Source organism: Haliotis asinina, chromosome 1 (assembly GCF_037392515.1).
Source record: "Haliotis asinina isolate JCU_RB_2024 chromosome 1, JCU_Hal_asi_v2, whole genome shotgun sequence".
NCBI lineage: Eukaryota > Metazoa > Mollusca > Gastropoda > Lepetellida > Haliotidae > Haliotis > Haliotis asinina.
In genome coordinates this window covers 93,981,698-94,009,007 of record NC_090280.1, presented here as the reverse complement: position 1 = coordinate 94,009,007, position 27,310 = coordinate 93,981,698, and the positions used below count along the sequence as shown (strand labels likewise).

The 27,310-nt window shown below is 40.4% G+C and overlaps 3 protein-coding genes across 3 annotated transcripts; 2 read left to right on the top strand and 1 right to left on the bottom strand.

The window, feature by feature from the left end:
• Positions 1-25: 25 nt before the first annotated feature.
• Positions 26-4,560, top strand: LOC137284469 (G patch domain-containing protein 3-like). Its single transcript, XM_067816291.1, has 5 exons — positions 26-938; positions 2,120-2,670; positions 3,006-3,180; positions 3,723-4,032; positions 4,313-4,560. Exons 1-5 carry the CDS (start codon positions 560-562, stop codon positions 4,491-4,493), a joined length of 1,596 nt encoding a protein of 531 aa, XP_067672392.1. The 5' UTR covers positions 26-559; the 3' UTR covers positions 4,494-4,560.
• Positions 4,561-8,068: 3,508 nt separating this feature from the next.
• On the top strand, positions 8,069-11,137 carry LOC137284463 (arylsulfatase B-like). The gene is made up of 2 exons (XM_067816279.1): positions 8,069-8,135; positions 9,411-11,137. The coding sequence occupies exon 2, from the start codon at positions 9,468-9,470 to the stop codon at positions 10,998-11,000; it is 1,533 nt and encodes a 510-aa protein (XP_067672380.1). The 5' UTR covers positions 8,069-8,135; positions 9,411-9,467; the 3' UTR covers positions 11,001-11,137.
• Positions 11,138-13,548: 2,411 nt separating this feature from the next.
• LOC137284453 (uncharacterized) lies at positions 13,549-26,138 on the bottom strand. The gene is made up of 7 exons (XM_067816268.1): positions 26,043-26,138; positions 24,594-24,644; positions 22,811-23,177; positions 21,840-22,022; positions 20,119-20,423; positions 15,721-16,325; positions 13,549-14,632 (listed from the first exon to the last, which is right to left on the bottom strand). The coding sequence occupies exons 1-7, from the start codon at positions 26,057-26,059 to the stop codon at positions 14,136-14,138; spliced, it is 2,025 nt and encodes a 674-aa protein (XP_067672369.1). The 5' UTR covers positions 26,060-26,138; the 3' UTR covers positions 13,549-14,135.
• Positions 26,139-27,310: the final 1,172 nt, after the last annotated feature.

Sequence of the window (27,310 nt, the reverse complement as noted above, 5' to 3'; positions counted from 1 at the left end):
GACCGTACGGAGATGATACTAGTTGTTTCGAATATACTATTGTTTTGGGGGTGTACTCATCGTTTTACCTGCAGGGGTTGTATGCTGCATTCATAATTTAACATGTGTTTTTGACAGAAATGCAGGGCGAGCCTTAGGTTTGTTGCACTCTGTGGTAAAGATTTTCATTGTACACTGAAAAAGATAGTTTTTTTAATTTATTTATCTCGACAGAAGCCGCATGATAAATGTACGATAAATGTCATTCTCAAAATGGACTGACCCGTTCTAAAAATAATTACCGTATGACGTATGTCAGACGTAGGGTTTTCCCCTGAGCGGTGTTAAATGAAAAAGTGTGCGCCATCTATATTACTCGTCTGTCAAGTGACATTTACTAATTCTATGATATATACAGAAATATGATTTCGATTGTTCAGAAAAAACATTAATTACCGATATACATTTACACCATGCAATTCAATTCACAGATGTAATAAGTTGATAAGTAGGAGTGAAATTTCAATATTGGGACCATGTAATAAGCACGGATCAATTATCCTCATCACCGTGCAGGAAAATGGCAGCTACAGAGAAACATAAACACAATGAAAGCATGGTCTACGCAATTATCAACAATATACCTCCGGATTACCACTCCAAAGACATCAGGAACTATTTTTCACAGTTTATTGAAACCCGTGGTTTTGACTGTTTTCATTTTCGTCATCGGCCAGAGACACAAGCTATAAAAATGCCGGAAAAGGGGACAGACATGAAACAGTCTCCTTCTACGAGGGATCCAGTTAGGAAAGGAACAACTTGTTGTGTTGTCCGGCTCAAAGCTGACAAATTGTTGGCACTTATCAAAATGTATCACAGAAAACACTGGCTGGACAGGAATGGCGACTCCATCCCGAGTTATTGCCATATAACTAAAATTAAACTGACAGAAGACGGTAAGTCAGAAAGCAAAATGCCACAAAATGAAATTTATATAAGACATCGTGTAGTTCATATGAATAAATTCGTGTTCCAACCAAGGTCGAGCACACCTTGGTATAGTGCAAAATCGTCTAGTTATATGCTGGACTAGGCATCGTGATGACTGTAGTCTGTAGTCGTGACAGCATCAGAGGGAATGTATAAAACATTTTATCCCACATTTAACACATAATCCAAATGCCTACTGATTATGACTACCAACATATTTACAAGTCTTAGTCTCTATCTTGGGTTTGACATAGTGAGCAGCGATCCTCAACTATAGCCCCCTTGCTAAAGGGACCCGTTCTAACCACCTGTTCTCATTAAAGTTTGTTTGCTCATTACTCTGTTTGTATGAGCAATATTCCATCGGTATGGCTGCTTTCTACAAATAATTCAATCCTGACCAGCAAATCCAGCCATTAGCATAATGAGCATTGATATTATAAAATTATAGACATCATGATGAGGTCAATACCTGTTTTTATGGACTTGCAAATAGTAACATTGACCGAAGACGAAGTCTATAATTGTTTTATTATGTTATTACCGAAAAAAGCTTCTGAAAACTAAAACATGTCCATTTGGTCAAGAAAAGTAATTTTATTTTTGCTATAAACCAATAACGATATGTCAGCAATACTGTGAAATGTAAACAATAGAATGACATCATAGCTTGACGTGATAGTCCTCTCAAGTCAGTATGACATATGGTTGGACCTGGGTTGGAGTCAGTGTGCTTTTCTGTCGACGGTCACGTGACCACCTCTAGACCAATCAGGTGGCTGGAAAATATGCTTACATTATAAACACAGGTGGAATACAGGCATGCAGACCTGGTTGACACCACGTCAATGTATCCCATTTGTACAGACTGATGGTGATGCTGTTGACCACTGGATTGTGTGGTCCAGCCTGGATTATTTATGACCACTGCAATTATTTATGACCACTGCATATAATTTATAAATGAGAACCCCGTTAAACAACAAAATAATGAACCATTGTCTCAATAGTATACAAGGTATTGTGATGCAGCTCAGTCACATAAGCTATAACATGCAAAATTTCCATGGAAACCAGTTTCGGATGATTAAACTGAAATGCTATTCAAAGCTTTGCTATATTTCATTCATATACTGCTCCTTTTCAGGTGACCAACAGAGTGAAAAGGTTTACAAAACTAGATCAGAAATAAAACTAACTCCGTCTGACAGCAGAGACTTCACATCGTTGGATCTCCTCAGCTTGCCAGAATTGCATCCACCAGACATCATGCCAAATGGAAACGTTGGCACACCCACGAAAGACTTTCTGGATTTTATCAAAGAGTGTCGACTCCCCCCATCTGTGATAAAGAAACTGGGGCTTTCCTTTCCCAAAACTCGCACCAACAGGAAATATGGTAGTGTTCCTTATGAGTATACTGGACCAAGGTCTTATCGTAGCCATGGTAACACATTAGATGAGGAGGAAGCTGATTGGACAGTTTACACAGGAGAGGGCCATGAACTTGTAAGTGTTGATGGGTCTGTAGGAGATGTTGGGGGTTCTCGGGATGGTGAACAGAGGAAGGATGGAGAAAAGCAGTTGACGAGAAAGGAGAAGAAAGCGAGGAAGAAACAAGAGAGGAAGAAGACAAAGGAGCTGATGGATGAAAAGATTGAGGAGAAAATGATGATTCAGCAAGAGGATTCAAATGAGGTGGTATTTTTAGTAGACTGATTAATTTTGTAAATTTGGTTAAATTTTGAAGTTCTGTCAGTATTTTCATACACAAGATGCTTTTCAGTTGTAGTAATGAGGGGGCAGATGGTCCAATGACACAAGGGACTGCAATTCGTGATGCAGATTTGTGTCACATTTGCATGCTGGCAAATAAGTGATACTGTCACATTGGCATGACTCCCAACTCAGTTCAAATTCCAATGTGGTTGAACATTTCAGATTCATTAATGATGTTTCTTGGCGTAATTTGGTTGAATACCATGAAACGGTTTTGTTTGAAGTATTGTAGATGAATATGTACGTGTTTCCAGGACAATGATTCCTGCGAGGAATGGGAGAGGCATGAAGCTGTCACAGATGACCCTGACAACCAGGAGAGACTGAAGGAGAGGCTGTTCGAGGAGGAGATTGAGCTCAAGTGGGAGAAGGGTGGCAGTGGGCTGGTGTTCTACACTGACGCCCAGTACTGGCAGGAGAAGGAGGGAGGTGAGTGGAGGGTGGCAGTGCACTGGTGTTCTAGACCAACACCCAGTACTGGCAGGAGAATAGGGGAGGTGTGTGGAGGGTGGCAGTGGGCTGGTGTTCTACACAGATGCCCAGTACTGGCAGGAGAAGGAGGGAGGTGAGTGGAGGGTGGCAGTGCACTGGTGTTCTAGACCAACACCCAGTACTGGCAGGAGAATAGGGGAGGTGTGTGGAGGGTGGCAGTGGGCTGGTGTTCTACACAGATGCCCAGTACTGGCAGGAGAAGGAGGGACGTGAGTGGAGGGTGGCAGTGGGCTGGTGTTCTACACTGACACCCAGAGGGAGGTGAGTGGAGGGTGCCAGTGGACTGGTGTTCTACACTGACACCCAGTACTGGTAGGAGAAGAAGGGAGGTGAGTGGAGGATCTAATGTTACATTCAACTTATGTTTAGTGTATGTATTTTCCTATGTTAATGTACATGCTTGACATGTTACCTAAAATTCAGTTTCATGTTTCTGATTTGATACAGAAATGATCCATCTTTGTATCCACATGTTTCAGACTTTGATGAGCAGACGGCAGATGACCTGAATGTAGACATGAGTGGTTACTACGAGGATGGTGCTGGGGACCTGGATGCCAGGGACTACATCACCCTCCGTCAGGAACAGCGCCGCCGACAGGGTCTGGAAGAAACAGACAGGTTCTCTGTCGGCATCGGGAAGTTTGAGAAGCATACGAAGGGCATTGGGCGGAAGGTGCTGGAACGTCAGGGCTGGCAGGAGGGACAGGGTCTGGGGAACACCATCACTGGAATATCTGACGCCTTGGACAATGATGGACAACACCCGCGGGACAAGAAGGGATTTGGGTAAGTGTTGCTGGTATTATCCATCAGATAACATTGAAATTGTAAAGATATCAGTGATCATCAAATAACATTGAAATTGTAAAGACAGCATTGATCATCAGATAATATTGAAAGTGTAATGATGGCATTGATCACTCAGAATGTTCTCAGCTTCAGGGCCATGTCATGCTATATCATGTTGTTTCGTTAGCTGTCATGTCCAACAATGAGAGTTCAGTGCAGCAAAACATATATTACCAGGAACCTCTTCATACTTTAACCACTGTTTTGATTCACTCAGATACCATGGTGAGAAACTCATCCGATTCGGAGCTGAGAATACAAAGAGACAGTTCATTCGGACTGAGACCTTGATAACAACAAAGTATGATGATCCAGATGTTGTTGATCCCCCGGAGAAGTTATTGCGGAGGAACAACCACTATGGTCTGAAGCACAGGATTGACAATGCGGATTCTTGACAACTTTGATATCGATTGGATTCTATGAAATATTATTTTTTAATAATAAATTTTATATTTATCTGTATTACTGTGTTCATTTTTTCAACTGAATCCAATTTCTCTAAAATGCAACTCACTAAACTTGATGAAGACTGTATGGAAGTTTTCTAATATATTGTTCCTTTTTAATCAAGAATACATATCTGCCTCAATAACGTTAACCACTTATTCCTGATTTAACCTTTCTTCGAATATCGCTTGATCCAGGAAGTTTAAAAAGAATAACAAACAGTATTTTTTTGATGATTATTTGCTATTCCATAAGATGGAGTCATTGACTATGCAGAGTTGTGTCCCTTGGTCAGGCAAAGGGATGATATATCATCTGTGAAAACGTACCGATGAATTTCACTTTAAACAGAAAAGGTAAATCGGATAAATTGAAAGTAAGATTGCAGATCCTCAAATTTTTACCTTGCCGATTTCACATTTAAATCTCAGAATTCTATTCAAGTTAGGATAAAATTTGTTTAACAAACCATCATTGTAAGGCTATTACTTGTTTGCATTACAAGAGGTACGTATATTAAATTAAGCTTGGAGAACAATTTGGGTTGGCCTAAGTTGACGCTAATCACGTGCATTGTTTAACCGTTCCAACTACTGCGCTTACACCCTTGTAATACAAACCAGTAACAGCGATTTGAAACTGAAACAACGCAAATTTTCCTTAACTTGAATAAAGTTCTGAGATTTGAATGTGCAGTTGGCAAGGTAAAATTGAGGAAATCTTAATTTTACGCTACTTTCTTGTTTAAAGTAAAATTCATTGATACGTTTTCACGGCAAAGGGACTATGGTGTTGATTTTATTATTGCATGAATGTGCGCCAGTACATGAACGTGATGTTAGCCAGTAGTCCCGACCCCCACATTCCCTCATCCCAGGATATAACATCCCCAAAGAACATCGTCATACATTCACAGTACAGTGAATGAGTGAGTGAGTTTAGTTTTACGCCACACTCAACAATATTTCAGCTATATGCCGGCTTTCTGTGAAATAATCGAGCCTGGACCAGATAATGCAGAGAACAGCATGAGCATCGATCTGGACAACTGGAAACCGATGACGTGTCAACCAAATCAGCGAGCCTGACCATCTCACTTTACAGGTAGTCCAGTTATTTCAACAAGATTAAATACATCAAGCGCTAGGACTTAAAAAAAACAACTTGTAGAAGTTACTCAACACGCACAGCTTTCTGAACATGATCGACTGTGTTCAGTCTGAATGTTGGAAAACGTAATTGCATGAAACGCGACGTACACCAGACGATCTTAGGTCTATAATTACTGTATGCCAATGTTAGAATATGGAAGTTACATCAACGTAACCAGCGTTTGAAGTTATCGCCGGTCCTCAGGCACGAAGCCTACTGAAAACCACAGGATCTCGTGTCGTTGCTTGCGAGCATTAAAGATTTTTTTAAAAAAAAACATAAACAAAGATGACCCCCGACTTGAAATCTATATATTGTACTGTGAAGCGTTCCAAGTCGGATACCATCTAGATGTATTTTACTGTAAACCGTTTCAAATTGGGAGTCATCTCAGAATGTTTATATATTTAGAAAACAATATCTTAAAGTTTAAACCTCGCAATGAAACGAGGACCTATGCTGAAAAGCACTAGGATCCACGGCTTCTGCTTTCTGCAAGTCCTCATGTCCGACAGCTCTTTCATCGCCAATAACTAAGTATTATTTTTCAGAAAGTATCATCGAATGTTAGGTTTTATCTCGACTAGCAGCTGTTTTATGTAAGTGAAACGACTGTAGAGAAAGCACTCTAAATTACCGACATGATCCTTTACCCTCCAACAGGTTATTCGAGTGCTTTCCAGACTCCATACACTGACATGGTGTCGCTTTCAAATCATTTACAATGGCAGACAATACATGGTGGTGTGCAGTCTGTTAGTTGTCACATATTTTGTTTGCTGTGAATTACTTATATTGTACCTAAAACACAGGGCCTACACATTCTGATCAGGACACACAACCTTTCATGGCCCCTGGTCCTTAACGCCTGCAGCTTCGTACCTTAAAGGACAAACACTGGTGGTATCGCTAAGAAAGCTTTGCGCAAATCTGCTTGGGACAATGCTGCCCACGTGAAGCACAAGTCATCACTGACCTTATTGGAAAACAGAACGTTCCTACTCACCGTCGCTTTTCACAAGATCATCTAACATTATTTACGCCAGCCGATGATTTTGTCCAGGGGCCCCTTTCACAAAGCAATCTTCGCTATGGTTAACCTTAACCTCCATTCTTTAACACTTCACTAAGGTTACCTACGTCTGAGGTAACCTTAGAGCTCTGTTAAAGAATTGGAGTTAAGGTCAACCTTGATAAAAGGTTGCTTTGCGAAAGGAACCCCAGATTCGGAAAATTAGTCTCCCGTAACCGTCTTGTGTCTTCAACAAGGCACCGTTGTCAAGTTTTAGTCAGTCCTGATTGTTGCCACACCGGAAACTGACCAGTGATAGTTGACGCACCGTCACTAACAGTCTTAGATGACGTTAACAAAGGAGGTGTTGACGCTGCCATCGTGAATTCACGTTCGTGATCATCAATGCTGTTTTGGGCCTCCTTCACAAAGCTCTAAAGTGATCGTACTAGTGCAGTGTTAAAGAATGGGGTTAAGGTTAACCTTGGTAAAGGTTGCTTCATGAAAGGAGCCCAAAGTCACTGAATGACATTTAGAAGTGATATACTTGAGGAAGAGAATTTGAAGACTTCATGAATTCATTTGGAAGTTGGACGAAGAAGGATACATGAGACGCTTCTTGGATAACATCGGACTATGCATTGCTATTGTGACGTGACAATGGACTATACATTGCTATTGTTTCGTGACAGTAGACTGTTCATTGTCATTATGACACGACAGTAAACCATTTCTTTCTTTCCATACACCCGATGAAGGAGCAGGAAGTAGCCTTGGAACGTCGCATAAGGTATAACATGTTATCCATACAAACGTACCATTATGCGAGAATTTTTGTAGACGTCAACGTCGATCTTCACTACGAGGAACACACCTTTCCCTTCCTTTGCCTTCATCAGGCGAATGAATGCTACGAGACAGAAAGCATGCATGTGTACATGTAAGAACAACAAAAGTAACATGGGAAGCCACCACTTAACAGCTAATTAGAGCTGATACGCGATGACAATGGACAACGGTAGATCTGGACTTAAATCAGACTCAGAGGCCTAAAACTGTCGTAAAATCGCCGCGTCTGCATTTTTGTTATTACCCAAGATAAAAATACCTTGGAACATCTCCTTCGTGTGTATTACACGTCCATCATGATGCATTGACATCGATTATAGTGGCCAGGTCACCATCGACTTCAGCTGAAGTAGGTTTAGCCGTCATTGTATTTTATGACTAAAACATTCATCGACGGAAACATACAGGGGGCATTCTATGGTCCTGGTAACTTAAGTCGATTCCTGTTCAATGCATGTCTACAACAGATGTCGCGTTCAGGTAACATGTGCTTAGCGGTAATAGGTTAATACTCTGCCCGATATCAATATCGCTGCATCACGCTTGTATTATTCTCTCGCTTGCTGACCAGTCCGAGGTAAGATGCGAAACGTGATCATCTCACAAGTCGCCAGACAGTCTAGATCAGGTAGTACGTATAGAACTTTGCTTGGAAGAATGACCGATGTGACGTCAGTTCCAGTCTCCGTAGATTTTGGTCTGTAATGACTATAGTGTATGTATGTGATATGTCGCTTTCATCCATTTGCGCATGCGTTGCGTATCTGCAAATTTATGAATCGACTTAAATCCTCTTTAATAATAATGTTCATTATTATAGTTTTCATTGTTATATCAATTTGACAGTAGGCTAATAATCAGGATAACTTGTTGATGACATATTCATGATGCTGAAGTTCAACTAACAGTCGACATCATTCGCCAGTGGCAGTGGAATATTCATTGTAATGGCTACCTGACTATTCATGATCATGATCATTGGAGTATTCATTGTGTCGACTACAGCAGTGTTCCTGTTGTCATGATCACGTGATCACCATTCATTGTTATTGTGACGTGACTGTGGACTATTCATTGACTAATCATGTGACAGTTAACCCTTCATTGTCACAGTGACACAACAATTAACCGTTCATTGTCAGAATGACGTGACATTACTATTGTGACGTGACAATGGACAATTCATTGTCATAATGACACGGCAGTAACCGTTCATTGTCATACTGTTACGACAGTGGACTAGTCATTGTCATAAAGACACGACAGTATACCGTTCATAGAGGATACTAAACGACCTTCCGTGTACTACCATTTTTATTAAATTATATGATTTGGTATCAGACGAGCGAAAGCGAGTTTGATACTAGATCTTTAACGAGTTTAATAAAATGGTATTCACGGAGGCGAGTTTAGTATTCTGTTTATTACTCGCCAACATAAATTGACAGAAACTGCGACGAAATTGCCTACAGTGTGAGGGCTCTTAGCTTTCAAGTCAAGCAAGGTCTAAAATAGTGCCATGAACATTAACATTGTAACGTCACAACTTTTGAACCATTTTGACGTCATACGTCAAGCGGTATTACGCTAGTGTAATACTGAAGTGAAAATATTACACTGCAGTATCTTCAACGGGCGAGTAATAAATTGCCATTCTGATACAACAGTGGAGTAATTATTGTCATAATGACACACCAGTAAACCGTTCATTGTCATAATGACGTATAGCAGTGGATTATTCATTGTTATAAGGGCGTGAAAACTGACTGCTTGTTAATGTTATTTTATTGTTATTGTTATATATTGTCACTGTGACGGGTCAGTAGACCAGTAATTCTTTTTATGCTTCTAGGAAACGTGAAAAAAACATGTGCCCGTTTTACTCAAGGCTTGCCAAGAAGAAAACATAATGAAGTTCAAAATACAAGCCCTGTTTGTCGTCATAACTGTTTTCTCGCTCATTGTGACAGTTGCCAATTTATACAGCTTCAACAAACAGCTTCATTTCTTCGCGCTGAGACTGTCAGGCCGAAGTCCACCCCCTCCCCACATCATCTTCATTGTAGCAGACGACCTAGGATGGAGTGACGTCAGCTGGCACAATCCAAACATGATCACGCCAAATCTCGAGAAGCTTGCGAGAAGTGGATTGATCCTCAATTACTCCTATGTTGCGCCTCGGTGTTCGCCCACAAGAGCCTCACTAATGACGGGATACTATCCTCATAGAATAGGACTTCAGTACCAAGTGATCAACCATGGTGATAGATCACTTCCGCTTTCATTTGACGTATTACCCCGGAAGCTAAAAGACATGGGTTATGCCACGCATATAGTGGGCAAGTGGCACCTCGGATTATGCAGCTGGAAGCACACTCCCACTTTCAGAGGGTTCGACTCCTTTTTTGGTTATTACAGCGGGAGGGAAGACTATTACACCCATAAAATAGGAAATATGTACGATTTCAACTTCAACACTGAAGTTTATAATGATACGAAACAACAGTATTCAACTTTTCTCTTCCGTGATCGAGCGGTTGATATAATCAAACAGCATAACCCATCAGTGCCATTGTTTCTGTATCTTCCCTTCCAAGCCGTCCACGGAACTCTCCAGGTACCTCCAAAATACTCAAAGATGTATTCACATCTGAATCGCCATCGAGCTACCTATAGTGGAATGGTCACGGCTATGGATGAAGCGGTCGGAGACGTGGTCAGTGCTCTTGAACAAAGAGGTCTCTCAGACAATCTTCTGTTGGTCTTCCTCAGTGATAATGGCGGCCGGCCGATAAAAGGTGGCTATAACTGGCCGTTACGAGGAATCAAAAATACCCTCTGGGAAGGTGGGACAAGGGCAGTTAACTTTGTGTACAGCAAAACACTCTTGAAAGATTCTAGTTCTGTGAGCAACCATCTGATGAACGCTGCTGACTGGTTCCCAACCTTCTTGGCAGCTGCCGGAAGCAAGGACGTCGACCTTGACATGGACGGCGTCAACCAGTGGGACGTTATCAGCAAGGGAGCACAACCAGTAAGGTCTGAGCACGTGTACAACATTGAAGGAAGGGCAGCGATTCGTGTTGGGGAATACAAACTCATTAAAGGCGATCCTGGCTTCCAGCTGGGTGAACATCAACCTGTTTTTAATTTCATAGGTAAGGGTAGGAAGACTGCAAACGGCTGGATAGCTCCGGAAGACATCGGGAGCCAGAAGACCAAGTTTGGAAAACCTATAGCAAAGAAATATGGACTTTTTAATCTACATGACGACCCCCTGGAGGAGCATGACATTTCTGAGGACTTCCCTGACATTGTGGAAAAGCTTATTGGGAGATTGCATCACCATATAAATTTATCTGTTCCATATGTTAAGAGTACACCGATGACTAATGACTACAGTAGGCTGAATGTAATGACTCCGGGATGGTGCGACAAATGACAAAACCTTTTTTTGTCCTTTATGCAAAACAAACCTGTAACTGATGCAGTTCTACATTTGCCCGGACTTCTGAAATAGCACCTCTTATCACCGGCCTCATTTTTGAGCTAAATGTTTCTATTAAAATCATATAACTGTAGAGACTAAGCGTTCGTCTGCATAACACATGACCCAATGGATGAATTTACATCTTTTTGATGTATGATGTAGTCAACACTTTATTTTAACAACGTGGCCTACTTAATAACGGCCTCAATGCTTCATCCTGAACTGCTGTCACTGACAGTCCAAACACATATCGCTTTTACTGGAACAAAATCACATCAGATTTCTCTTTCCTGAAATGGACACATGAAATGACTGTAAGAAAGTTTAAAATGACATTTCTTGGAATGAATAAATATTTAATCAATACATAAAATTAAGACCAACAATTTGGAGCTCTTTGATTTCTCACTTTTGACTTGTACCATGTTCCCATGTTCTTGTCGATAAACATGTGGATTGCATTTGCATGTATTTGTGATGCATGTCGCCAGTGGTACAGGATGCTCATTTTCTCTCAAACACCTGTTCTCATTACTATTTGACAATGATACAAAACACATGCTCATGATACAGTTGTATTGTACAATGGACGCTGTTTTTAGCAAACAATTGTTGTATTTGACAACAGAAATTCGTCGCCCATATGTTATATGTATTCACACAGTGCAAAACCCGTTCTAAATATAAATAGTTTACAATTTGAACAGAAGTTAGGTATTTGAAAGATTTAATCTACCATTAAATCATAATGTATTTTTACACATAGACTGCACGTAGGTCAACTGTACAGTTTCTGAGTACAGTGGAAGCCGTCTAAACCGACATGCGTTCGGACCGGCAAAATATGCAGGTTAAGAGAGTTAGCGAACTTTTCCCTTTTCAACTTGAGAATGATATTCCGTGTATTGGAATGTGTTGTTGATACACGTACCGCTAATCTTCAAAGCCATCTTGACACGGCGAGCAACTGACAAATGGAGAGGCCAATTACGTTAATTTGTCAAGCTTCCACTGTACTTCTAATAAGTTGGTCTGTTTGATTAGCGATTTCCAGATTATGAGTGAGTTTAGTTTTAGGCCGCACTCAGCAATATCATGGAGACAAAATATGTCCTTGTCACACCTTGTCATTAATATACATGTACACTAAAACAGAAAGCAGCTGTCTGAGTGAGCTACCCTATGAGGTAATGTTGGTTTAGCAAATATGGCATTGTTCCGATTTGGGAATCGAATATGAGTCTTCAAGGTACGAACGAACACTTAAACCACTCGGTTAACGGAATGGTCCTACATTAATAAATAGGAGAAATACCGTGACAAAATACAGCTGCCTACAACTAACTGTGGTTGTATATATAGAACACAGTATACAAGCCAAACCAAAATGCCATATACTATTTCTAAAACATGCCTACCATGGACCAAAGTCTCTACTGAACAATTCAACAAAGGAATCATAACTGATAGAATTATCTTCTTAGGGGCGTGGAAATCAGTGTTCATTGTTTATGATCATTGTTCAAGAATATGTGATGATTGATCGGACATTAATTGGCTATATATATGTGAACATTTGATATTGCATTCTATATACATCCGATCATTGTTCAACATTGTTTGTCTACAGTCAGCCATGAAAAATATGTGATCACTGGTCTGACATTACACATAGTGTACATCCTATCATTGTTGGGACATTAATTGTCTATATACAGCCATGAAAAATATGTGCTCATTGGGATGACATTATTGTCTACCTACATCCATAAGCAACAAGATGTCATTGGTCTGACATTAACTATCTGCATACAACAATGCACAACAGCCGAGAGCTAGTCGGACATTACCTTTCCATACACAAACATCTGATAATCAGTCGTGCATTGAGTTCGGTAGACAACGATGGAGAATAGCCGATACTAACATTAAATATCTACACACAAAGATCTGTTAAGTAAGGTGTACAGTCATGGACAACAGCCGATAACACGTCGGACATAAAATGACGACATACATTTTTTGTACAATTATACATAATAGCTGATCATCAATAGATGCTAAACTGCCTTCAAATCTCAGAGTACATTGTCAAACCAACAACCATGATGGTATTGAAAAGAACCCGAAAGCTACGTTCAGCCATGCATGTGTTTTCAAACATTAATAAGTCAATCAACCCCCCGAGTCTTCGCTCGTGAAAAGCGAACGCATAAACAACGAGACTACCCCATCGCTCCTCAAGTATGGTTTGTCAGTTAATGCCAACACCACCACTGCCACAAGTAATAACTGTTATTATACAGTGACGAAGATTGGTGAAATAGCAATTGTCCATTCACAAACGTGCAGGCTATACCACTATACCATGAATCAACCAATCACAGCTTATGATGTCACTCTTAAGCTCCACCTCATATTGTCCCGCCGGTTAAAGCGGCCGTAAAATCATCTGTGTTTTTTTTAACGATATGAGTCAAGAGTGAGTGACTGAATACTGTTTTTTTTCTCTGTTTTTTTTTTTAAATTTTATTTCTTTTTTATTATTTTTTTTCTGCCGCTTTGACAATATTACAGCAATGTCACGGCGGCTGACACCAGAAAATGGCATCACACATAATAGTCATGTGGACAATCGAACCCGGGTCCTCCGCGTGACAAGCGAAAGAAAAGCATTTCTGTTTGTGATGATGGTAAATATTATTTCATTTTACGATCAGATATCATACACACGATGTGCATCCGTGAGGCAAATCACGCTGCCAACTGGTGCCAGTCTGTATTCTCTTTGTAGTCCGGTCCACTCGGATAATTCCGTCAATATCACTACTCGGATGGTCATGGCGTAGTGATATCACATGAATTCTCTGTAAGCCGTGTAACGCCAAATCCCGTCGCATATACTTCCTGAACACAATCCGTTTTTGGAAATCGGAAATAAGGTTGACAATTTGAACTGAAGACGAAATCAAAAGAAAATAGACATGTAAGTTTTGTCACCACTAGTTCTATAGGTTTCTATGCGTTTAAATTCTGGTCACGTGCGTGAAACTGTTGGTAATGTGGATTCCTGTACTGTCGTGGATCCTACTGGCCAGAGTCGTATTGCGTGATGGTCGACGTGAATGGGTTTTGAATCGAGGCCGATGACCACCGACCCGACTGAAGCACACTGTCAGTTTCATCGGTGGTAAAAGAAATGTCAGATTCGAAGGTGGACATTGGACTCATCGGCGAGCGAGGAGGGACCATAAAAAGGTCAAGGTCACTTCTTCGTATTGGACGCAACTGTTGCCTGGCTGTTTCAACAACGTCAGCGAGATCGTTCCGCTTGAGTTCAGAAAATGCTGAAATTAGGTCATCGATGAGTTTATCACTGTCTTCCTCGTTACTTCCCCGTCTCCATTCAGTCAGAAGCTCGAGACCTGGGTTAGATCGAATCGTGTCCGCTCTGTCAAATATGGTGGTGATAGCGTCAGTGGAGAAGTTGAGTTCAAGGCCTACGTTTCTCCATTCAGAATACGGCAAGGTATCTGCCAAGGCTGCCAGACTTTTATCCGACAGGACAGGATGCTTGAAGGTGTCTGCAATAACAAGACACCTTTGTTATATATGAGGGATGAGAATGGTGTATTTAGAGTGTTCAAAAGCATGTAGAAATTTTCATTACAATCCTGAATCAAATTTGGTTTTTTTTGTTTTGCTTTTTATGTTGCTGTTTTAAGGTACTTTTAAAATAAATTTATCAGAATTTATGCGTCCAAAGCACACACGCATTTTTTTTGCGTGGTTTTGTCTCTGCGTTAACGCAAACACTGATAATCAAAGAATTCGAATTCTCTCTCTCTTACTTTAAGTGCGAGCGCTCACGTGACGGGACGCTTATGTTGGCAACCTATGTTACAAGGTCTTGGACCAATATTGCCCTACACATCGGGGAACCACCCATTTCGAGGGCCCTCTTGGTGCAATGAATACTGCTGTAGCTCTTCTACATCCATTCTGTTCGCTTCGGTGTACTGTCTGTGTTAAACCTTGTCACATGAATATACCGATTTCTGCAAATTTTATACTTAAAGACACTATATCCCACCACCACCCTATATATAAACAATGCACTTCTGTCAACAATACATTCAGCACTCAGGGAATGTGTGTGTGTGTGTGTGTGTGTGTGTTTGTATATAAAATGGGATAAACTATAGTCGAAAATGTGTGATCTTAAATACATTTTGATAATCTGTGTAACTGTGTCAAGTAAACTTTATATCAGAGTGTAGATAAGTAGATAAGACAAGGTCAGATGTATTTGTTGTACCACTTTCTCTTACAGCTTATTTTTGAATGTTAATACTGACGGAAAAAATAAAGTATACACCGGTATTTGAGTTACTGTTACAAGCTGGAAATTGTATATGGATTGAGTAGTGTTTGAGGGGAGTGTCATAGTTGTGTTTAGGATCTTAAGTTACCTGTGTTTTGGATAGTGTTTTCAGTTCACCCATAGAATTTATTGTCAAATTCATCTTTCAAGGATAACCCGTCCCAGAAAGCATCATGTCAAACAAAATACCCTTATTGAACTACATAAATTCTTTCCTTCATAGCTGCCTAACGAATTGTTTTAAACAATTGAATGCAGATATGTGAAAAGGTAAATAAAATAATTTACCCGAGTTTCTCCGCAAAATTGTAGGTTCCATGAAAGGTTCCTCAGTTTGGGAGTATTTTCTCTCTCTGGAGGAAGCATCTGTACCTCGTCGCTGGGCAACAGCACTCATGGAATGTGTCTTCCTTTGTCTCATGGACGACTTTTTCCCGATGCCTTTCTTCCATTCCAGGGGGAAGTGTACTTTGTGGTCGTATTTCCCCCAGTAGAAGCGCAGGCTTCCGTCCTCCCCAGTAGTCGTGAAGGGGATGACGACTTTATTGGTCCTCGACATCTGGTTGAAATAAAAAGCATTTGTCGCAAATGACTTGTTATGAAGCTTAATGCCTCCCCACAGATCAAGTTTTATTTTAGTTTTGTCCTTGAGCTCGATGTCCCTTGATCTGCTGTGTTTAACTTCCGTCATACCATCGTTGGTGTGAAGCTCCACAGCTCTGTCCACCTTGGTGAACTCAACGCAGTCAACTAGAAGGTAGTTGACTTTCATGTGTTGATCGTAGTCAATGAAGGTGAGGAGGACACACAGATTCAGCTTCCCGAGGGCATGTTTGGCAGCTCGGGCTATCTCCGCAACGGGACTCTGGGGCTGGACTGCGACACAGCAATACCTGGAACATCAAGGTCACAAAGTTACAAGCTATGTGTTTGTTGTTTTACGCCGCATGTATATCTGGTGCTCCAGCTGCCGAAGCAAGGATTCTGGCACAGTTAAGGGACGCAATTCTGATCAACAAAATAAGGCGCTGGAGATATCTAACTCTGCATCGGTGAGCAAAGTGACATTAACCACTTTTAACAGCATTAAAGGAACTCTATTGTGGTAGTCATGTGTATGGCAGTTGTGATCCTGGATCCCGTCACGTCCACGGGACGTTATTCTGTAGACTGAATCTATTACAGGCTGAGAAATGAGAGAGTGATCAGGAACATAAATGCAAGTAGCAACGTGTGACCAGACAACTTACAAGCAATCTATTACAGGTCTTTGAAGGGCATTTAGAAGTGAAATACATAAGAATGAAGATTTTTATGGATATCAACTTCTTTATATGAGAACACAACGTTTCGGAGTTAATGCTTACTCCTTCATCAGTTACAGTTTCAGTAAAACATATTCTGATAATATTTTATGTAGTCACCAAGTAAGAAAGCTGAGGGGAAGTCTCAGTGCAACGTTGTGCAGTCAACAGTAGGCCTGGTTGCTGTGGTACAGAACAATCATAGCTCTAAACTCCTTCAGACTATGTTAAAGTATGGGAGTTATGATCACCTTAACGCTAAGATTACTTCAGACTATGTTAAAGTATGGGAGTTATGAACACCTTAACGCTAAGACCACTTCAGACTATGTTAAAGTATGGGAGTTATGATCACCTTAAAGCTAAGACTACTTCAGACTATGTTAAAGTATGGGAGTTATGAACACCTTAACGCTAAGACTGCTTCAGACTATGTTAAAGTATGGGAGTTATGAACACCTTAACGCTAAGACTACTTCAGACTATGTTAAAGTATGGGAGTTATGATCACCTTAACGCTAAGATTGCTTCAGACTATGTTAAAGTATGGGAGTTATGATCACCTTAACGCTAAGATTACTTCAGACTATGTTAAAGTATGGGAGTTATGATCACCTTAACGCTGACTACTTCAGACTATGTTAAAGTATGGGAGTTATGATCACCTTAACGCTAAGACTACTTCAGACTATGTTAAAGTATGGGAGTTATGATCACCTTAACGCTAAAACTACTTCAGACTATGTTAAAGTATGGGAGTTATGATCACCTTAGCGCTAAGACTACTTCAGACTATGTTAAAGCATGGGAGTTATGATCACCTTAACGCTAAGACTACTTCAGACTATGTTAAAGTATGGGAGTTATGAACACTTTAACGCTAAGACGACTTCAGACTATGTTAAAGAATGGGAGTTATGATCACCTTAACGCTAAAACTACTTCAGACTATGTTAAAGTATGGGAGTTATGAACACCTTAACGCTAAGATTACTTCAGACTATGTTAAAGTATGGGAGTTATGAACACCTTAACGCTAAGACGACTTCAGACTATGTTAACGTATGGGAGTTATGATCATCTTAACGCTAAGACTACTTCAGACTATGTTAAAGTATGGGAGTTATGATCACCTTAACGCTAAGACTACTTCAGACTATGTTAAAGTATGGGAGTTATGAACACCTTAACGCTAAGACCACTTCAGACTATGTTAAAGTATGGGAGTTATGATCATCTTAACGCTAAGACTACTTCAGACTATGTTAAAGTATGGGAGTTATGATCACCTTAACGCTAAGATTGCGTTATACAACGGTACCCAGACCTGCAAAAGAAATAGGAATTTCATGTGTTCAATTCATTGAAATGTGTTTGTTATCAGTTTTATTTACACACACAATATGAATTAGCAGAAGTAGAGCAGATTTTACACATACACAAAAAGACTTATACAAGTCAATAATGTATTATGAGTAAGGTCGACAGACAATGCAGCATCTGCTCAGGCGTTGACCACTGAATACATTATCGACTAGTATTCAGTCCAATGAAAGCCTGCGTGTGTGAAACTAGTGCTCTTGTACATTACTAAGTGTTTGAACAAAAGATTGTTTCTTAAGCTGTACAGAAATTCGTGCTTTGATAGGTTTAAGAAGCACGCGGCAACGCGTTTCGCTAGGTCCTAGGGAGACGTACGTAAGAGTTATATATGTTTCCGATCTGAAACAATCCCAAGAAGGCCTTAATTCTAAATGCAATAAGATCTATTGATTATTCTCTCCTGACAAGCAATTTGTAAAGAGGTGACAGGTCCTAAAGCCAGGTGAAATGGCAGTGGGTGCACCTGTGAGCGTTATCTGCAACTGTATTCAGGTAAGTATCCAGGTCCCTCTTGAGGTTGTTGACATTTTGTGAGACTTAAGACTGTGTCCCTATCTGCACGAAGGACACGATTTGAGTGAACCCATGGAAAGACGCGAGATGCAATGACTATGTACTTGGCGTTGAGTCGTCTGATTGATAAGTTCTGATCCACACATGGAAGGAAGTAGGCAGCTTTGAAATATATTTGCTGTGATTATGTCATGTAGGTATTATGTCAGGTAGGTATTGTCATGCACGCATTATGTGATGTCATGTAGGTATTATGTCAGGTAGGTGTTGTCATGCATGCATTATGTGATGTCATGTAGGTATTATGTAAGGTAGGTATTGTCATGCATGCATTATGTGATGTCATGTAGGTATTATGTAAGGTAGGTATTGTCATGCACGCATTATGTGATGTCATGTAGGTATTATGTCAGGTAGGTATTGTCATGCATGCATTATGTGATGTCATGTAGGTATTATGTAAGGTAGGTATTGTCATGCATGCATTATGTGATGTCATGTAGGTATTATGTCAGGTAGGTATTGTCATGCACGCATTATGTGATGTCATGTAGGTATTATGTCAGGTAGGTATTGTCATGCACGCATTATGTGATGTCATGTAGGTATTATGTCAGGTAGGTATTGTCATGCACGCATTATGTGATGCATTATGTGATGTCATGTAGGTATTACGTCAGGTAGGTATTGCCATGCATGCATTATGTGATGTCATGTAGGTATTAGGTCATGCAGGTATTATGTGATGTCATGCAGGTATTATGTGATGCCATGTATGTATTATTATGTGATGTCATGTAGGTATCACTGTATGTAGGTATCATATCATGTATGTATTATGTCACGCATATATCTCGAGATTCTCAGCATCCCTGGATAATGTACAGACTGCAGACGTTCATGTAATGTTATATAGTAGGAGTATATCTGTGTGCTTTGTTTGTTGTTGAACGCCATACTCAGCAGTCGAGTCTGGACCAGACAATCCAGTGATTGACATCATGAGCATCGATCCCCGCCATTTGGATACAATCACGTGCATCAACAAAATCAGCAAGCCTTATCGTCCGATATCGTTAGTTGCCTCTTAAGACAAGCATGGGTTGCTGAAGATCAAATCTAGGCGCATCTTCATGGATAGCATCTTGAATTATTAAAGTGATATTCTAGCTTTTGGAATAGTTTTCATAATCATGTTTGATCGTAAAAGAACAGGTGGCGTGTTCGTAACATTAGGAAATCCTGAATTGAAAAGAAACGTTTCCCCCAATCCCGATTACCTCTCGTGAATAATGAGGAGCTTGGGTCGCCTAGTAGTTAACTTGTTTGCTCTTCACTCTGCCCTGATATTCCCAGAATAGTGCCCAAAAGCGGCGTTAACCCATACTCACTCACTCATGTGAAAATATGTGCTTATACCAAAGAAGGACCAAAGAGAAGATTCGCGAACATGTCACACAATACATGCATGCATATTCGCATGTACCCGCTGAAACTTGTCACTGGGATGGCGTAGGCATTTTCTCCCTGTGTCGTCGGGGGGACGTTTACGATGGTCACGTCATCTTCGTCTTCATCGTCATCGACGTCGTCTTTCTTTTTCCAATGTAGAAACATGACCTCAGTATGCCCCTTCACGAAGTCGGCGTCGAGAGGGAGACGTACGTTTGCTTCTGTGTGAAGCTTCATCGGGGGGTTCACCGTGAGGATGTTGGTGAAACCCAGGATACAGCGGAACGTCTCATTCTCTCGTTTGTATTCCTCAAAGCGTTGTTGGTCGACGATGTCAGTCTGTAGAAAGATATACAGTGGAATCTGTCAAATCCAAACTCTTTGTAAGCCGACTTTCTCATTAATCCGGAGTACTCTCTGAATCCCGACAAAAGTGTTCTTAATCCACCATTAACACTTACTTTTGAGACGGGAGTCTCTCAATTAAATATTGCGGACTAAAACAAAGTCTCAATAATCACGTTGTTTGGACAATAAACAATATTTTATATTCCGGAGGCAACTGACCAAAAAAAATAAACATCTCCTTTTACTTCCGTCCCCAGACAGTGTGTTAGAAATCATGAAGGAAGAGAATCATGCCGTATGTTTCCTAGATAACCCGAATTTAGACATTATATTATGGACGGAATGGTTGCACTTATTTCATTTAGACACAGATGGTTTTTCTTGGTTATTTGAATTACCAGTAAAGTGCTAGGATACATCGAACAACCGGTGTTGTTGTTGGTTTCCAATGGCTTCTGATGGTCCATTCATATCATTTCCACCGCTAGTTTGCCTGGATCAACTCCGGCGAATACTCCCTATTGTTCTGTCTGACAACAATGTGCTCCATCGCCGCGCACACCCAGTGTCATCACTGTTTTCAGTAGTCCATTCTGATCAGTTTCACTGCCATCTTGAAGAAATTCCTCGAGAATCTATTCCGGCGACTACTTGGGGGCGGTTACCCTATCTTAACAATTACAGCGAACACCCGGTGTCTTCGCTGATTTCAGCGGTCCATTCTTTTGATTCTTTCCGCATTTTTGTTTCCTATTCTGTGTATTTGAATCTATATGGACACCCTGCTGGTTAATATTGATCGTTACGCATGGAAAAAAGCGCAATTCTCTCTGACTGCTCATCAGCTTATTTAAATTTTAAAAAAAATGTTTTCAGGGTCGGAGGTAGACCAGGTGGCAAGTTACATCTGTCCCTCTAGAATATTTTTACACATTACTTTTTATTCATATTGGTATAATACTCTTTTAACGTTGATAGTGCCTCCTTATTAAGAAATTTAACTACGGCCTTGGTTATTGCGACATTTATCAAAATTCAAGCCTTGTGATATTTTGCACTAACTACCCCCTGCGCCTAATTATTAAGTGAGTGAGTTTAGTTTTACACCGCACTAAGCAATATTCCAGCTATACGGCGGTCTGTACATAATCGAGTCTGGACCAGACAATCCAACATGAACATTGATTTGCGCATTTGGGAACCGATGACATATGTCAATCAAGCGAGCCTGATGACCCGATCCCGTTAGTCGCCCCTTACGACAAGCACAGTCACCTTTCATGGCAAGCATGGGTTGCTGAAGGCCTATTCTACCCGGGACCTTCACGGGTCATTAGTTAAGTATATTTTCCGAAATGAAATATGTCCTATGACAATGCACACTGAAACAAATACGTTTGTACTTACAATAAATTTGAGCTTTGTTTCCTTCTTTAGAGCATCTTCTGGGAAGTCAATGGCTATTCTCTCGTCCTTCTCCGATACAAACTTATGTCCTTTCGGTCCAACAGTGGCATATTCCGGTTTTAACTCCGCCGTCACACAAAACACATCCATCTCTGTCAGTTTGCCATATACACATCCACCTTCCTATAAATGGGAACCAAGAACTCAATAATTCATTCATTCACACCAGGAACGTTAACACGAGTTACAGGGTCCCGTCTGACAATGCGATCGTAAGTTTACGATTGTCGTAACTCCTATTGTTAAATACTGTCTTACGACGGTATGGCACTTTGTGACACGTGGCACCGGACTATTAACATATGGATCGTAACTCAATACTTTGATGTAGAGTTACGACAGCTTTAATTCCTATATTTTAACTATGATTTACGACAGTCTTAACACATATACGTTAACGTAGGCTGACTACACAAACAAATGCTTGAAAACAGAAACACCGGTAGCTGTTGGGACCACCATAAGCAGTTACTGAGAAAGCATAATGACATTAACTTAGCTTTTAGTTTGTTATGAGGTGCGTGTTTTCAAGGTTTAAGCAAAATTTGAAGGACGGCTTCAAATTTCGGAATAGAAAAAGAATTCTAGTGACAATTCTTTGTTTGTTTGATGCCGAATTCAGCAATATTCAAGCAGCGTGGCGGAGGTCTGTAAATTATCGAGTCAGAAACAGACAATCCCGTGATCAACATCATGGGCATCGCAACCGGGATATAATGACATGCCTGGTGGTCAGCCTCAATTAACTCAGAGAGTCTGACAACCCGATCCCGTTAGACGTATCTTACTATATGCAAAGGTTGCTGAAGACCAATTCTAACCACGACTTTCATGGGGTACGGCAAGCATGGGTTGCTGAAGACCAATTCTAGCACAGAGTCTGATAGAAGATGGAACTATGACATACTAACCTTATATTCTGCCGGTTCCAATTTCCAGGAACCGCCGATCTTCATACAATACGTGAATGTGTATAGCGCCTGTGGGGGAATGGTTCGTTCTGGCATCTCCAAAGGAACAATGAGCTCCCCATCTGGAGGCAGACTTGACAGATTCTGGACAACCCTGTACACATCGGAAACCAGCAGCTGATCCTGGTTGAGCCCTAGCTGGTCCAAGCACTCATCACGCTCCGCAGAGTGGAGAACCTTCACATCAACGTTCGGCTCTTTTCTTTGTGTTGGAAGACCCAGGAACGTTTTTAAACGTTCTTTGAATTGAGAGAACAAACCTTTCTTTTCCTGGGTTTGACCAATCAGGTCTAATTTCTTCACATCTCTGAGTATGAAATAACAGGCATTAAGCACCGGTATAGGTCCGTGACATTGGATTCAAGAAAGTACAAAGTGAGTGAGCTGGATGTTGTATCGCCGGTTTGGACAGTATTCTTACGGCGTGAAACAATGGCGAAGATGATGGCTCAAATATATGACGAAACGTCTGATCTGTAGACACTGTATCTGATGTAGATCTACGTTTTCACAAGATACAAACATAACTTAATGTGACTGTAACCTAACAACCAGTGAGCTAAATAGACGCTAGCCCGTGGATAGTAAAATCCAGTCTAGTCAATGCCCCGACGGTCAAATGGTATTTTCTAAATATAACACTCTCTCGAACTTGTTTTTGTCACAACCCACTGTACGTTTAAATCATGCAAGATAAAGTGTTCATCCTATCATCAGCATACTAGGGAAGTATTTTGTGAGCTAATAACTTGCAGGCATAGCACACAGAAAGCAGCTAATGTGTCCCTACGCAATACTGAATTGTGATTACAGATAGTTGTGAGTGTGTCATGTGTGCATATTCTAATCAAAGAAAGGGGCACAGATAGACAAGGCAAGGTTTTGACCAAGCAATATTACAAGAGGTAATGCAAGGTATGAGCGAAATTGCTAACTGTAACTGAAGTTTTATAATCAGCATGTACAAAGCATTAATAACATATTCAGAGGTACTCTAGTCATATTCACAACGGGAGAAAAAAACGGTCTATCTTTCCACTTTACCATCACTTCCATAGTCCATATTCAAGATTTAAAACCAAAAGCAATTAACTCTTATGTCTAGACTACAAACCACGCCCTCCTTTTTATATATACTGTGCAGCAAAATAAAAAATGAAATCTCATAAAAGTAAGCGTTCATGTTTATGTCCATTTAAAAACTTGGCTCAAAGCCTGAGTTGCGTTTCCTTTGCTGTTCAGTATGCTTTTGCAGCTAACTGTACATGTCCTGGATTCATTAGGATTCATTAGGTCAGTTGCAGAACGTAAATATATATCAACATGTGATCTGTTAACGACTAGGTTATCGTTAGTATAAACGAGGCGAGTTAACTTAAGGAACACATCGCCCGAGACGAAAACGCTGGATGACCTAACAGTATACATAACCACGTGACCTAAATGAAGTTTCTTTTCTTCAAAAGATACCTTTTACTTTTTCTGACTTTCGTTTGGAGACGCTAAACTCATGTGACTTAATAAGTAGCGTTTTGAATAAGCGCTCGACGGCTGCCTCTATATAACAAATGACGAATAGAAACTACAGGGAAATCCTACACTAAAGCTGATATGACGCTACTAGGTAAACGTGAGTAATGACAGCGTCAACTTCATGATAAGAACACGCGTGTGGACATTACATGGTTTCTGGTACAGTCTGAGTAAAAAGAAGATTACTCACTCTTCACTCGACATGACTGATGCCGTCAGATCTTGCTCCAGTTTCCTCCTCCTTAAGACATAACAACACACATCAGTCAGAAAGAGTTTTGTGCACAGGGAATAAGATGAAAATAGTAACTCACTCGCCTTTTCAATCTGGTCTCTAAATCACTACTCTTCAAACATACACACAAACCACATGTTCGTTGATGAACCCCACAGTCGATTAATCGATTCGGAACCATACAATCCAGTGATTGACACCAGGAGCATCCATAATCGTTATTGCCCAGACAAGTACAAATATGATAGCTGTATGGTCCTTGATTCATACAAACAAATATTTTGATATGGTGGTTACAGATGATTGAAGTGATGAACCTGCTCGAAATATGGCAATTCGATAAATATGCAAATTAGTTTACAAACAGGAATTACTTTCAGTTTTCATACTGTTAAAAGATTAATCGAATTCCATAACTTAAATGGAATCAACAGACAGTGGGTTAGCAAGCAACTGACGTCAGTTTCGACGGCAAGACCACGTGATTTTCTTCCCTTCCGCTTTAATTAGTGTCACATCCGCAATTTAAAACAAGGTTATAATTTGGTTTGTTTGATGTATAACAATATAACATACACTTGGGAGTGAGTGATGGAGTTTAGTTTCACGCCGCATCCAGCAATATTACAGCTAAGTAGTGACAGTCTGTAAACAATTGAGTCTGGACCAGACAATCCAGTGATCAACTATATTAGCATCATCTGCGCAACCGGGATATACTATTTGTGTTAATCATCTGATCCCGATAGTCGCACCTTACGTCAAGAACATTGCCAGCCTTGATCTTCACGGGTTGGCAAATCCAAGACTGACCAAGCCCGGAAGACTGCCAGGTACACAACAGTTGCTTAAGATTTAAGGGAAATACACCCGAAGCGGAACAAATAAATATACAAATAAACCACGTATCGATTCAGTTTGAAAGGAACTGGGGGCTTATTCTCGAAACGTTCGTAGCCCTAAGAATTCTTAACTATGAGCGAAGCCAATGTCTTAAGAATAGGCTTACGAAGGGCTACGAACGTTTCGAGAATAGCTATAGGTGTTAAAATAGGTATTTTAACAACTTCCTAATTGATTTGTCTACTGATATATTTCCTAATGCCGACTGACTGAATTAGTGAGTGAGTGAGTATGGTTTTATGCCGTTTGTAAGCGCTATTCCAGCAATGTCACGGCGAGGGACACCAGAAATGGTCTTCACACATTGCACCGATGCGAGGAATCAAACTCAGGTCGAGTAGACGTTTTAGTCATAATTCGACCCCACTTCCCCTCATAATCATCAGTCTGTCCATCTTATATGTCAAACTGTGTTTTTATACCTACATATGAACGTTTATGTTGAATTATTCCCTTGATGCAATAGTATATCAACACAAAGGAGTGAAACGTTCTACTTACCCGACAACTATCCACATATAACTAACAAGCTCTTCGCGCTGGGCAACTACTAGAATTTTGTCAAATGCCTCACAGTTTTATGTTTGCTTAACGACTATCAACTTGAATATCACATGACACTCAATAAACCATGTATCGATTTTCAGTTCAGTGCAAACAATATCGATCTAGTAATCAAAGTGCACATTATTGTACTGAAACAGATAAACCGATCTGACAGGTAAAGCTCATGCTGAGATAAGAAAATACTTTATGGCTCAAGTCCAAATTGCATTATGTCAACAGGTTGTTAATCAATCGTCAAAAGAAAGCATTGTTACATTGTCAATGTTCGTAAAATGACTCAAAGACTTCATTGGATATTTATGGCTTTCCACTTTCGTGAGAAATGTCTAAAGGCAGAGTTGATTGTACAAATTTAGCTTAATTACGAGACCTGAGAGAGTACGTAAACTCCCTAAACAATTAAAGTAAATTTACAACTACAACTACTTTTAATGGCAATATATATGTTATTTGATTTATGGCTAGATTGTCAAGAATTTGCTAACATCAGAAGAGATGGTGTAAATCCAGCAATGGTTCATGCAGGAGGCAAATGTACTGTAAGTCCTCATGGTCAATAGTGTGGTGATCTACCTTCGGTTCTTGGCAACCTATAGCCTGTTTTTATAGTGTGTAGTCATAAGTTATATAGGTACATGTTTTAGATGTAATTACTATCTGTAATAAACTTGTTGTTGTACCGTCTTTCCTTGACATATTTTTTTATTAACCTACACTTATTACCAACACATTACTTCGTGGCGGTGGGTAGTCTAGTGGTTAATGCGCCCGCTCTTCACACCGAAGCCCCGATTCCATTCCCCACATGGGTACAATGTGAAGCACATTTTCTGGTGTCCCCTTCCGTGATATTGCTGGAATATTGCTAAACCGGCGTAAAACTAAACTCACTCACTCACTTCATACAGTCACGACATGGCTGAAATACTGCCGATGAGACTTAAAATTTTAACTCACTCACTCACTTAATGATGAATGTGTGTTTTATGTGACAAACCATTCAGCAGTATCACAGCACGAGGAGATCTGCAAACGACTCGAGTCTGGACCAAACAATCCAGTGATTCAAACGAAAAGATATGGTGACTGAGCATGTGTGTATGAATCGTTTTCTAATAGTGATTTTACCAGGTGTTCGCGAATAGGTGATAGTGTTCTGCCCCATTCATAGCACGTGTCAGAAACATGTGATCTGTTCTGAC

What these genes read in the sequence shown, in the direction of transcription:
- LOC137284469 (XM_067816291.1), top strand. Translation starts at nt 560, where the DNA reads ATGGCAGCTACAGAGAAACATAAACACAATGAAAGCATGGTCTACGCA. An exon ending in AATTAAACTGACAGAAGACG is followed by an intron (nt 939 to 2,119) that starts GTAAGTCAGAAA and finishes GCTCCTTTTCAG; the next exon opens with GTGACCAACAGAGTGAAAAG. An exon ending in CTGGCAGGAGAAGGAGGGAG is followed by an intron (nt 3,181 to 3,722) that starts GTGAGTGGAGGG and finishes CACATGTTTCAG; the next exon opens with ACTTTGATGAGCAGACGGCA.
- LOC137284463 (XM_067816279.1), top strand. Translation starts at nt 9,468, where the DNA reads ATGAAGTTCAAAATACAAGCCCTGTTTGTCGTCATAACTGTTTTCTCG.
- LOC137284453 (XM_067816268.1), bottom strand. An exon ending in TCAGTCATGTCGAGTGAAGA is followed by an intron (nt 23,178 to 24,593) that starts GTGAGTAATCTT and finishes TTTCATACTCAG; the next exon opens with AGATGTGAAGAAATTAGACC. An exon ending in TGGAACCGGCAGAATATAAG is followed by an intron (nt 22,023 to 22,810) that starts GTTAGTATGTCA and finishes TCCCATTTATAG; the next exon opens with GAAGGTGGATGTGTATATGG.